Genomic DNA, 13,769 nt, shown 5'->3' with positions numbered 1-13,769 from the left:
GAGAAATTATATTTAGTAGGATAGTTGTGTACTACAAGCAAGAAGATATAGAACCAATTTTGGGAGCGTTATATCTTCTAGTCTAAAGATCATATGATTTTTCAGGCATTCATGATGGATTCCTGTTATATAATTTCAGGTGTATGTGTGTGTGTGTCTGTGGTTGTGCACACACAGTGGGGTGGGACAGCATCTCACCACCATTACAGAAAAGTGCCTTCTCAAAGTGAAGCACTTTTTTCCAACTTACAAAATATCATATCTATTCAGATGTGCTTTACTCAAGTTCTCTTCAGGAGGATTTGCTACAACTCAGAAAACCTGTCTGACATCTCCCCTTTCTGATCCAAACCCATCTCCAGATTAAATTAGTAGACTCAGCACAAATCAGATTCAAAAATATCCTGCACACCTGGTCTCTATGTTTGAGAGCTGATTAATGCAGGACAGGTATCAAACATGACAAACCCTAAACGACATGGTCCTCTGCCTTTAATTCAATCATTAAACATCAAGTGGTCTTAAAATGGTAGGTTATAACAAGAATTGTGATTGCAAATAATCCATCAGACCAGGTAGACTTCATAGTTCAAACCATTTATAATTCTTTCAAAATTATTTCCCCATGAGCAAGCAGGAATAATCCGAGATAATCACTGTACTCCTTGTATATCAAGCACAACTAACTGGAATTTTCTGGAGCCCTTCTGTAGATTTAAAAGATTATATTCTATTTTGTTAGAGCACATTTTATTGTCGGTTTTTCACACTGGAAATTGTTTTATTGAGTTGATGAGCTTGTGAAACCAAACTCTCTTTTTCTAGTCTTAGAGTTTATAGTTTGAACAGCATCAAAATGATAATGTTACTTTGAAAAGTCAGATGCACAGAAATTCATGCCCAAAATAAATTCTTTATGTTAATGCTAAGCATAATGTTTAGAGGTGATAGTTCAAAGAATGCCACCTCTAAAATGCAAATTTGGCCAGCAGAACACCTTGAGCTACCACCACTATATAGCATATTTAATTATATTGACTGGCATGCATTTCTAGGCAACTATTTTAAAAGCATTTTATTCATATTAATTAAAACAATGCATTGAAGTGGAAGCCAGATAAATAACAGAGAGAAAAAGGATTAGACAAAGTTTAAGATAGAGTTAGATAAAAAGGAAGATGAAAAGGTCCTTTTTTAAATTTACACATCTAGCATGGTAGCAGGCCATTTTGGCCCATGAGTTTGTGCCGCCCAATTTACACCAATTAACTTGCACCCCCAACAAGTTTCGAACAATGGGAGGAAACCAGAGCCCCCAGGGAAAACCCACGCAAACGCGGGAAGAAGGTACAAACTCCCTACAGACAGCATGGGATTTGAAGCCAGTCCAGATCGCTGGTGCTGTAAAGGCATTGCGCTAATTGCTATGTCAACTGTGCTGCCCAAGGTCCTTGTGGAGTATAAATTCTGGAGTGATATCAGTTTGTCTGAATGGCCTGGTTATATGCTACATAGTCAAAGTAATTATTCCAAAGTTTTCACACTTACCAATGACCTTGTCACCCTGTGGATTGCTTTTGCCCCCAGTGCTGGTGGATAGATCTTCAGGGACAGGCATCTGCTCAAGTTGTTCTGGTTCATCATTTATGGAAAGACCATTGTTACTCCCTAAATAAAAATGATTTGATTACAATAACTAGCATCAACAAAATAAAAATGTCAACAAAGACACACAGCAGGACAGTGAAACAGAGATAACCCTTCAGGTGAGAGACCCTTCATCAGAATAATACTGTCAAATATATGCATTTAAAGGACAAGTGTGTACTTGTTCTAACGATACAGTCTAAGATTATAAAATGAATACAAGAGAAGGTGTTACAGGCATTAAAGAATATTCTTCCATTTGACAGATCACATGGTCAAAATTATACTTATGTCGCTTTGAACATTTGTCAATGACTGAACATCTGTAACCTTCAAATAAAGAAAATTCCAAAGGGTTATAATGGCTAAGTAAAAGAAAGTTTTCCTCATCTCAGACCGAGATAGCCAACCTGATATGCAAAAACTCTGCTTTCAATTCTCAAAACTAACTGCAAGAAACCATCTGCCCTACAAACCTTTTCAGAAGATATCAAGTAAATACTGGTCAATCTTTCCTTACAAAATAATCTCTACAAGCAAGAAATCAATCAACTGAATCTACATGTCAATTATACGAATGTCCCAATAAACCACAGAGCTGTGGGGAGTGTCACTTTATATCAGATAGCTGCAGAGAATGGAGTACTACAAAAAACATGCTTCAACTTATTGAAAGCATGAAAAGTGACTCCATTTCATCTGAAAATGTATTTAAAACAGGTTTTGAATGATGAATGGTCACACTCTCTGCATCATCAGAGCCAAACATTTGGCTTGGACCAGAGTAAAACATGACTGACAATTCTTGGTTGCATTGGTGTATGTTCAAGGACCCTTGAAGGGCTGGAGAGGGGGATTATGACAGCAATATGCTCCTTCGTGTGGACAGGGAAAGCGGTGTAGGGAGGGGGATTGTGATAGCACTCTGTATGGACATCTCGTTATATGGGCAGGCATGTGGGATCAGTATGTTACTACATGTGGGCAGAGCAGTGGGATTGGGAGGACAGCACATGTGTGCAAAGGAGGAAAGTTTGTACAGTACTGCTTGTGGAAGAAGAGGCGAATCAGTGTGCTCTTGTATATGAGATCAACATGATGGTCCATGGGTGGGGAGAGGGATTAGGATGGCATTGGATGTGGGCAGAGGTGGGGTAATTAAAACATTTAAGTTATCTGGGGGTTGAGACACCAGATGTTCATCTGGGAGGGGTGAATGAGAGATGAGGGAAGGCAGGCATCACTGTGCTGTGAATGAATAGAAGAATCTAAAGATGGGACTGACATTATATGCAGGCTTTGTCAGGTTGTTTGGTTAGATCACAACAGTACTCACAGTACATGATAGACATGATTTGACATTTAAAAGTTTGCAAATGTGATTAATAGTCATGGACAACAACAGGTCATTTAGCTCACCTGAGCCATCAAGCACTTATTGGCAATAATCCCATTTTTCAATGTTCAATGCCATGCTGTTTCAAGTGCTCATCTAAATAATTCTTCAATGTTGAGACAATATTGGTCTCCACCACTCCCTCAGTCAGTGCAATCAATTTCAACCACTCTCATGAAGACAAAGTTCTTCCTCAAATAAATCTAAATCACATCCTTTACCTTAAACCTAAGTATCTCTGTTATGGGGAAGAATTTCTCACTATCTACCCTATCAACACCCTTCATAATTTTGAATTCCTCAATCAAACATTCAACTCTCCACTCCAAGGTAAACTAAATCCAGTTTATCATGCCTCTTCTCATTGCTGCAAACTCTCTCAGAGACAATATCCTTTGCACCCTTTCCAGTGTAATCACATCCTTTCTATAGTGTGCATGGTGGTAGCCTAACCCATGTTTTATAAACTTTTCCCCATAACCTTCTTGCTCTTTTATCACATGGCTGTAAGTGTCCTGCGTGTATCTCTAATTGTCTTGACTACCTGTGCTGCCATCTTCAAGGATCCTTGGACATACATCAAGTTCGCCCTGTTCTTGCATACTTTAGTCCTCCCAAAATGCAACATGTCACACTTTGCTGGATTCAACTTTAGTTGTGCTTACTCTGCCCTATTCACTTACTTGTCAACATTGTTCTGTATTTTTGGTTAAACCAGTTTTCAATATGATGCAAAACAATTTCCAGGCTATTATGTTTCTGTTTTTTTTTACTAAAGTGAATATCCTCAAATTGACCGCGTTATAACCTACCAACTACTGCCTCATTACTTCATCTGTCCATGTGTGGGCTCTTGGTGTCCAATTTCAAAAGGTTACCTCTCTTTGTTTTATTAGTAAATATGGATGCATTTAATCTTATCTTTTCATATCGGACCAAATCTTCTTAATTGCTGGCAATTCTGAGAGAAGCCATAGGCTTTGAGCCACTTAGCCTTGTCTTGGACTTCAGCACATAAATACGAGTAGAGGACTGAGTAGCAGATCTGAGAATCTGAATGTATCAATGTGCTCTATTTCTGGACACCTCTTAATCCCTGTGCTAGGCCTTGTCATTCTGGGACTTTTCAGTCATACTCTCTGAGAAATCCCCTCTCTGATCCCATTAGAACTGGCACATAATTTGAGCTTCCACTGAATTTAATGGGGATTTTAATACTGCAGATTTAAAGGCAAGGGAGAAGACACATCTTCCTTCACATCCTTAAAATTCTTCAAATTATGTCAAACTGCTTTGATGTGTTTTAAATCATTTCATTTTTTGTTATAAACTTAAATAAATTTTAATGCTTTACATGAACCTTTATAGTTTTGGTTCACCTCTGAATGCCATCAACAGCTTTGCATTCTGTCAGAGAGGGTCAGGGATGTTCCAGAGAAAGGGGCAATGCATCGAGTTGCATGCAGAATAGTCATCGTTTAGATCATGGCATCTGAGTAGAGGATGTGGAGAGGTAACAACATCAGCTCTTCTCATCAGGAGAGCAGGCATTCTGGGATTTTAAATGGGGAGGGTAGAAATGCTGGGAGACAGGCATGGTCTAAAAATATAAAGAGCAATGTAGATAAATAGGAGGGACTGCATATGCTGGAAAACTGGAGCAATGCACAAAATGCAGTTGATTCTCAGCAGTATCCATGGAAGGCAATGCATAGTCATCATTTTGGCTAGAAACCCTTCATCAGGAATGGCAAGAAACGGGATGGGGGAGGGAGGCAGAAATTGGAAATATGTAAACTACAAGGTGATAGGAAGAAGAGGCAGAGACAGAGAAAGATGCACTCTGATAGGAGGAAGGAAGGGAAGCGATGAGGAGCTGGACAAAGGAAGATCTGTGTGACAGACAGGTAGAGAGGCTGAACGAGGGGGAAAGAAAAAGAGGAATGGGGCCACAGAGATGAGGAAAAGTAAGGGGAGGGTGAGAAAACAAGGGGAGAGGTTACTGAAATAACCAATCAGTGTTGATGACATCTGGTTGGCAAATGCCAAGACAGAACATGTGCCATTCCTCCAATTTTGGTGTGGCCCCAACCGGATAGAACAATAGGCTACGGGTAGATATATATATTGTATGGTCATGGGAAGTGGAATTGAAGTGGCTGCCTGTCACCCACACCTTCCTTTCTCCGTCCATCCCCTTCTCTAACTTCCTTATATCAGTGTGCATCTTCCTCAGGCCTCTGTAGCATCCTACTATAATCTCTGAGCTTCTTACTTTTTTCCCCCCCATTTCATCCCCCTCTTACCTTCAATCACCTATCACTTGACCACGCTCTCCTCCCCTTTCCCCCAACCCTTTTATTTGAGCATCTGCTCATTTCTTGCTAATCCTGATGAAGTGTTTGGCTCAAAACATTGCATATCTATTGCCTTCCATGGATGATACCTGAACCACTTAGTTTCTCCAACATTTTGTGTGCTGCTCTAGCTTGATGTTAACAACTGAGGGCTCATTATTGAACCTTATGGCCACTCACCATGGAAAAGCCTATCAGGTGGCAAATGGCCTATTTAATTTTACGGTCCATTTTCTATCTTTTCACTAATCGTCTATCCAGCTTGCAATAGCTCCAACTCTATAGGTCCTTTATTACATTTAATATATTCAAACAAAATTATTTTCTGAATTAATTTATAATCTAAATTTTTTTCAATGATTTGCCTTCCAATTTGTTTAAATACCAAAGATCAACAATGACCTAATTGTTTTATCTTGCACAACTTAAGAATTAATTTAAATTATACCCTTTTCATGAGGAAAACATTCTAGCCATCAAAATGTTTGAACAGATTATCAGAGTACTTATTTGACAGGATGCAAAGGTTTCATGCAATCATTAAAATCCAATGGCGATTTATTCTATTATTTAAATCTTACTTGGATTTCAATTATAGCATAAAAGGAGACAAGTAAAAATATACAGAATGTACAAAGTGCTAAAGGAATGGAAATCCCATGAGTTATTGAGTTAAAGATTCAACCACCTGAATCTGTGCTGTCATATAGTTGTAGGTGCATAAAGGTAAATAGAAAACAAATTACTATTCTAAGCACTGACCCACCCCATGACACCCTCATATTTCTAGCAGTTATACTGATTACCCGTGGTCCAATTGAGCACAAGGTTTATCTTTTGCAGCTGTTCTATGACATGGAGTATTCCATGAGAAGCAAGTAGACCTCAGGTTGTGGAACCTGAAACCTTATCCCTGACTATACCAGTAGCACTTGCCGTGAAATGTCCTATCAACTGTTTTTGTGTGTTTCTGGTAATCAGGGACATACAAACAGTTGGAACATATTTAAAATAATTTCAATAAATACAAAAATAATATTAATAATTTTAACATTTATTTAAATCACCTAAATTATTATTAATTAAAATAAAGAAGGGAAAATAATCCACTTACCTTCAATGACCTTTACTATCAAAGTTGGTAACCCTTTTAAAATGAATGGGGTTTCAACATATATGCCAGCCAGCATAGGGATCAGGAGACAGAAGCAAAATGCATCTGGTTCTTCATCTTATTATGACAGAACTTTACTCCTGGACTCAGAAGGAGGTTGGATGCAAGAGTCCCTAACTTTCAGCATGCTCCACAGTTCTGGCTTGTAATGGACAGACGAGGAAATCACAGACACACTGAACAATGGAGGAAGGTACAATCTGGTCCATGAAATCAAAAGCTAAAACCATTCTGCATGAAGTCAGTTTGAACTTCCAGCATGAATACAAGTTAATAATTTCCAAAGTCATCCAGCCCATCATTTATTTTCCCTCATTTATAAAATATTTATTCTGTGATTTCTTTGAAGCAGTTAAAAAGGTGTAAAATAATCCAAAATTGTCCATTCTTTTCAACAAGGAATTGATATGAGATTAATACATTTATAACCTCTTGATGCATATTTGGCTGGAGCAATCATAATTTAGCTAGTAAATTTTAAGACCAGCACTTTCATTGTGGAACAGCAAAGATACTAAAACAGGAGCGCCCAAGTTCATAGCAGACTTGAGATGGATAATGTAAAGCACCTTGGGTATGCATGATATGGTTACATATTTTGAGGTGTAAAGTGAGTTAAAAAGATATTGCCACAGGATTAACATTGGTCGTGGAAATTAATTCACTGCAGGTTGATAAAGTTAATCTCTTCCTGTTCTGATTCATTCACAATTTTCTTTAAAACACGACCTCTTAATGAATCCATGCAGATTATTCTTGGTGATCTGTGATAGTCTGTAAATTACTGATCCCAGTAATTTACCCACGACTGATTGATCTGCACTGCTATTGTCTTATCCATTTTTCCCTTTTAAATTAGCAAGAACTGGAAAATGATCTCAGGGTTTGTGTTACTTCTTCCATAGCTTCACACGATTAAAAAAATATATATATCTTTAATGCAGAGGTAACTAGACAAGTGGGTAAAAGATTACTAGGTGTAGTGAGAATGTAGTTAAGGTTATAATTTAATCAGCCATGATCTTATTGAATGGCAGGTGCAGATTCAAGGAGCTGAGTGACTTACCTTGGATGATTTTATGTTCTGACACTGATTTACCATCAAGTAGCTGTGATACTTTGAGGGCTCGAGCCCAAAATGTTGATTACGTATCTTTATCTTTGCTACATGAAGCACACTTTTTGATCAGCTGAGTTTCTCCAGCATTGTGTTTTTACTTCAACCACAGTGTCTGCAAACCTTTGGTGTTTTACTACATCAAATAGCTGAATCTAGTCCCTTTTTCTTCTGTCTAATAATACCCAAATATGAAGTAACAATGATGGTAGATGTAAACAAGAGTAGAAATACAATTTTTTTTCTCTTCCTATTATTATTTTTTTAACATGTGGAAATTAGAACACTGCAACGTCAAGCCTTAGGGTGTTTTTTCTTCTCTTTGTAAGTATATTATAAATATATGAAATTAAAATATTAAATATAGCTGAGGAAAATTGATTCAATGTTAACCAATGAGGTTACAAAACTTTTGTCCTTTACTCTTCTATGCAATACATTTTACACAATTGAGCATGAGGTTTATCTTTTGCAGCTGTTGGATGACATGGAGCATGGCATGGAGCTGTTGCATGACATAGAGCAAGTAGACCTCAGGTGGTGGAACCTGAAACCTTATCCCTGACTATACCAGTAGTACTTGTTGTGAAAGGTCCTATCAACTGTTTCATTCCACATCACTGGAAAACTTGCAGAGACAAAAAAAATAATATTTCAAAAAATTCACAGCATAAAATTCCTTTCACAAATTCATTCCTGTACCTGCACAAATGTTGATACCACATATGAAATTGTATTCTTCAATTTGTAAAAAAAAAAAGAGGTTTTAGAGAAACATCAGGTTAGTTGCTGTGAGTGCTCAGTTTAAAATTAGTGACAGATTATGCTTGGTTGTTTTAAATTACTCACTATATAATTTATCAAAGTTGCATTTATAATCATTCTTCCAACAATATATTTGAAAATGTATGTATTCATGAAATGTAGATGGAGGAAAGGTTTTGGAGAGTTTGAGGTCACATCACACACTGCAGAGTATCCATGCTGTGCAGTAACAATATTCATTTAGCTGGTCTAACATTTGGTTAATTGTGATTTTCAATGTGCTAATGCCAGCAATTTGCCAATAATAATATCTGTGAACTACTGACCTAGTGCTAGAAAGTTGGATTAGATTAGATAACTCTTGTTTGACCTGCATGCCTCAATGGATCAAACTATTTCATTCTATGCCAACAAAATCTATGCATTTTAAAAATTATTTCTGTGATTCTGTAAGTCAATATGAAAATCTGCATTAGAGGACATTCTATTCTTCCTTCAACAATCTTTTAGTCAGGCAAGCAGCATTTCTAAAGCAATGCAGTGAAAGCAATGGATTTCATGGGAGTGATTTGGATTGCGCTGTGAAAACAATTAAGAGTTGATCAGCACTTATTGCTATTATGAACAAATCAAACATCAAATTTTGTCAAATCCAAATACATAGTTGGCACATTGCTGAAAGGCATTTGAAATACGCTCTTGGTCCCTAGTTCAAAGTTATTACAATTGGCAAAAGCCACTGGAACCGTTTTGCTTTTTTGTTAAGTGTACAATCATAACATCTTACTATGTAATTGTTTGAAATGCAATGAAGTTCTTATCTTAAGTTTACCTATTGGGCTTCCTCAATCTTGTTAGGATACCCCTATAATGATGTGAAGTTCTCAGGAATTGAAATGTAACCTTTACAAATACAAAGTCTACTTCCTTCAGCATCTAAGTTCTTTTTAAATATTTTTATGATACAGCTCTTGCTTTTTCATTTCTTCTTCCTCTCAATTCAGTCTTTCTTTTTATTTTTCCTGCACCTAATTTGACACTGAATTCTTTATGCTAATTAACACTTCCTAGTTCAGAATGTGCCTTCATTTTATTAATTAATCTGGTTGGTAAAGAGGGCATAAGTTCACAAAAGGCAAAATTTAATGAAAAATCTAATCTTCCACAGATGACTGAAAATCTAACAAAACATAATTATGTTTATTTGCTGCTCAAAGTAAGAACTGGCCTAAAATCTTTGTTGGTTGCATTTTCTATGTCAGAACATTCATTTAAAAAATACAATGAGATACAAATCCACTTTGTCTATCCTATGGTCATGAAAGATGCCATTTAAATCCAAGTATTTCTTTTCTTTATGACAATTTTTGTAGCCTATTAGGGAATAAAAGTGTAAGTAATAGAAGACAAGAAAGTATATTCTAATTGAAAAGATAAATGCTAACCACTTATTCTTTGTGTAACCAAGATCAGTGGCCCATTTAACACATTTAAATATAGCAGATCCTAAAAATCAAAAATAGGATAGAAAATCCTGAAATGCTCAATAGATCAAATTGCATCTATGGAGAGAGAAATTGAATTCATGTTTCATGTTAATGACCTTTCATGCATCACCAGACTGAGGAACAGCTCCTTCCCATGGGCAGTAAGAATGCTGAATGACCAAAGGAACTGCTCAGACTAACCATTTGAGACTCTCATATACATGAAACAATATTTATTTATGTGTATAGATGAATACTTTCCTGCCAATGTATTTTTTGTCTGTAATGTGTGTTAAGTTAGGTTGTATGTTTGCACATTTTGCACCGAGGACCAGAGAACACTCATTCATTGGGTTGTACTTATAAAAATCATGTGACAATAAACTCGACTTGAAGGACTCAGTTTCAAACTTAAATGAATATCCCACATCTGTCACCAACTTCATCAGGGCTTATGTGGATGAGGGTGCGCCCACGAGCAGGTACCATGAGTATCCCAATCAAAAGTCATGGATGAATCAAAGGATTCACAACCTGCTGAGAGCTAAGTTGATTGTATTTAAGACCAGTGAATCAGATCTCTACAGAAAGTCTAGGTATGACCCAAGGAAGGCTATCTTAACAGCAAAGACACAATTGCAAATAAAGCTCGAAAGAGAATCAGATACATGCCAGCTATGGCAGGGCTTGCAGCCCATTACATCCTACAAGGTAAAGCCCAGCATCATAAATGGTTATGATGCTTCACTCCCCGAAGAACTGAACACCTTTTATGCTTACTTTGAAAAGGAGAATTCAACTGTACCAATGAGAATCCTTGTAGAAGTTGCCAACCCTGTGATATCCGTCTTTGAGCACAAAGTCAGAACATCTTTCAAAGGGGTGACCTTCGCAAGGCATCAAATCCTGATGGCGAACCTGGCAGGGTAATGAAAATCTGTGCCAACCAACTAGCCAGAAATTTCACAAACATTTTCAATCTCTCACTGCGACAGTTTGAGGATCCCACTTGCTTCAAAAGGGCATAATTCATCCCAGTGCCCAAGAAGAGTAGAGTGAGCTGCCTCAATGACTGTCATCCAGTAGCTCTCACATCTACTGTAATGCAATGCTCTGAGAGGATGGTCATGGCCAGAATTAACTTGTAACTAAGTAAAGACCTGGACTCACTGCAATTTGCCTACTGTCACAATCATTCCAGAGCAGATGCAATCTCACCGGCACTCCACTCAGCCCTGGATCACCTAGACAACAGCAACATGTAATTCAGGCTGCTTTTCATCGATTACAGCTCAGCTTTCAACACCATTATACCCTCAGTACTGGTCAGCAAGCTTCAAAGTCTGGGCCTCTGCACCTTTCTGCAGCTGGATCCTTGACTTTCTCATTGAAACACCAGTCAGTGTGGATCAGTAACAACTTCGCCTCCTCAATGATTATTAACACAGGCCAACCTCAAGGATGTGCATTAGCTCTACTCTTTCTACACCCACGACTGTATGGCTACACGCTATTCAAATGCCATCTACAAATTTGCCAATGACACCATTGTTAGCAGACTCCCAGATGGCAATGAGGTAACTTACAGGAGTGAGATAGATCAGCTAGTTGAATGCTGCCACAACAACCTTCCACTCAATGTGAGTAAAACTAAGAAACTGATTCATAATTGAGGGGTCAGCATCAGAGAGGGTAAAGAACCTCTAAGTCCTGGGTGTCAGCATCCCCAAAGATCTCTCCAGGGACCTCCATGTCAATTCAATCATGAAGAAGGCTCACTATTAGCTATACTTTGTGAGAACATTGAGGAGATTTGGCATGTCACCAAAGATTCTTGCAAATTTTCACAGGTTTACCGTCAAGAACATACTGACTGGGTGCATCAATTTCTGGTATGTACTTGACAGGAAAAGGCTACAGAGAATTGTGAACTCAGCCGGCATCATCATGGGCATCTTCACTCCATTAAGGACACCTACAAGAAGCAGTGTCTAAAGAAAGCAACTTTTATCATCAAGGACCCTCACCAACCAGGCTCTCTTCTCACTGCTACCATCGGGAAGGAGGTACAGGAGCCTGAAGATGAACACCCAATGTTATAAAAACAGCTTCTTCCACTCCACCAGATCTTTGAATAGATAATGATCTACAAACACTGCCTGCTCTTTCTTTTCTTTTGCACCAATTTCTTAACTTTTTGCATAAATGTAATTTTGCACCTGTAATGCAAAACAGCAAAGTTCATGACATGCTCGTGATTCTGATGTTTCTCTGTGAATGCTGCCTGATCTTGGTTTCCTGTTATATTTAATTTGCAGCTACATCATAAGTACAGCCACAAGTACTGCTTATTAAAATATTTGACTTAAATTTTAAGTTTGTCATTTGACTTTTGTTTTGCACTTTTTTTTTGATAGACATTCAGTTCAGGATGTAAACCAATTGGAAATAGATCTTGAGACTACTGAGCAGTCATTTTCACACTGCACTCCTGTGGAAGATTGGGACATTTGATGCAAATTGCAGAAGGTTCCAATTGCAAGTTACAGAGCTTCAAGTGAATGCAGGTTCTGAGAAAACCTGAACTAGGAACTGAATGCTATTTCAAAAGACTTGGACAGACTGACACGGAGAACAGGAGGAGTCGATAAGCAGCTGTTGGGAGGAACCTGGACTTAGGAGAATAACTGCCACATGAGAAATGTCCAGAATTGCAATTACAGCTATTCATATTATGCACTTCTATTCAGGTTATGTGGATTATTTTTTAAAGGTATTCAACTAGTTTTTTCTAAGTTATTCATTATTTAATTTTACATTGGTGTATCTTTGTGCAAGAAACACCAGCAAATGGAGAGCATGTTAGTTTTAGATCAAGAATTGTTTCATCACTGTGAAAATTCAGTATTCAAGAGCCTCTGTGGCTAACATGGAACAAAATTGCAGATAGTGTGGTTTTGCTGTGGGGTGGATATGAGATGTTAATCATTGTATTTAATGTTTCATATTTGTACCACATATGTGGGAACATTATACTAAGCCCTGAGAAATAAGCCTTACCTAGAAGAAACTAAAGAGAAAATATTTTAAAGCTGAAAATTCTATGTATTCAATTTATTAACTTAAAGAGGAAAGGTAATTAAAATAACAATACTTGTGAATATTGAATGAAGACAAATTCAAACTTTGACCGTGACAATTGCTCAAAATTCTTTATTTTTTTATATTACCAAGTAAAGAATGTGACTGAATATAATATAGAAATAAATAAAGATTTCATACCGGTACACACAAAAAAGAGGTTTTGTTTCATGATGTGCAATCAATTCTAGAGTCATTTCATTAAAGTTCTTCAATCCATTGTCTATCATTTCAGTACCAGTAATTTTTTTTTAAACAATTGACTTTATTCATAGATAAATACTCTGAAATAGTCTTATCCAAAGAGTTGTCTGTGGATGTGTATGGTTGTTGTAAGTTCATGAAAGTTTGGCTGTATTGCACTATAATGGAAACTTGTGAAGTTAATGTCCTACAATGTATCCCAAATCTTTAAAAATGAGAATATCAAGAGGAAACATGAATTAAAGTACGAGTTAAGTGCATTAGAGTTTGGAGAAAAAAAACGTAAATGCCATTTACCTGTCTCACCTGACAGCTGTGAAGCGTCCTGTGCCTCTTCAGTTTCCATATTCTGCTGGCTCTCTGGTGAGGAAAGGAATGATGTAGCGAGTTATTGGATATATGATAATGAAACTACTTACTATTCTAACTCACTAACTGTGATGGAAAAATGTGCCCTTCTTCCTTCAGTTCCAAATACTTG

At 37.3% G+C, this 13,769-nt stretch overlaps 2 protein-coding genes across 6 annotated transcripts in view; one reads left to right on the top strand and one right to left on the bottom strand.

Moving 5' to 3' along the window:
• Window positions 1-13,769, top strand: part of LOC138749986 (uncharacterized) — a 139,434-nt gene that overhangs the window by 83,119 nt on the left and 42,546 nt on the right. For both annotated transcript variants that reach the window (XR_011348999.1, XR_011348998.1), the window contains one exon: window positions 12,361-12,716. The gene's annotated coding sequence lies outside the window, so the exon portion shown is untranslated. The remainder of the gene's footprint in view (window positions 1-12,360; window positions 12,717-13,769) is intronic.
• The window catches only part of ikzf1 (IKAROS family zinc finger 1 (Ikaros)), a 92,799-nt gene that overhangs the window by 76,831 nt on the left and 2,199 nt on the right, over window positions 1-13,769 (bottom strand). For 3 of the 4 annotated variants that reach the window (XM_069912106.1, XM_069912100.1, XM_069912091.1), the window contains exons 2-3: window positions 13,586-13,648; window positions 1,549-1,668 (exon numbers count right to left, since the gene is read on the bottom strand). In XM_069912106.1, coding sequence (XP_069768207.1) covers window positions 1,549-1,668; window positions 13,586-13,634 — 169 coding nt within the window. In that variant the 5' untranslated portion in view covers window positions 13,635-13,648. The remainder of the gene's footprint in view (window positions 1-1,548; window positions 1,669-13,585; window positions 13,649-13,769) is intronic. The other variant, XM_069912081.1, reaches the window with a different exon arrangement.

Source organism: Narcine bancroftii, chromosome 1, assembly GCF_036971445.1.
Source record: "Narcine bancroftii isolate sNarBan1 chromosome 1, sNarBan1.hap1, whole genome shotgun sequence".
NCBI classification, from domain to species: Eukaryota; Metazoa; Chordata; class Chondrichthyes; order Torpediniformes; family Narcinidae; genus Narcine; species Narcine bancroftii.
The sequence above is the reverse complement of the archived record's forward strand: the minus strand, read 5'-3'. Positions and strand labels throughout refer to the sequence as shown.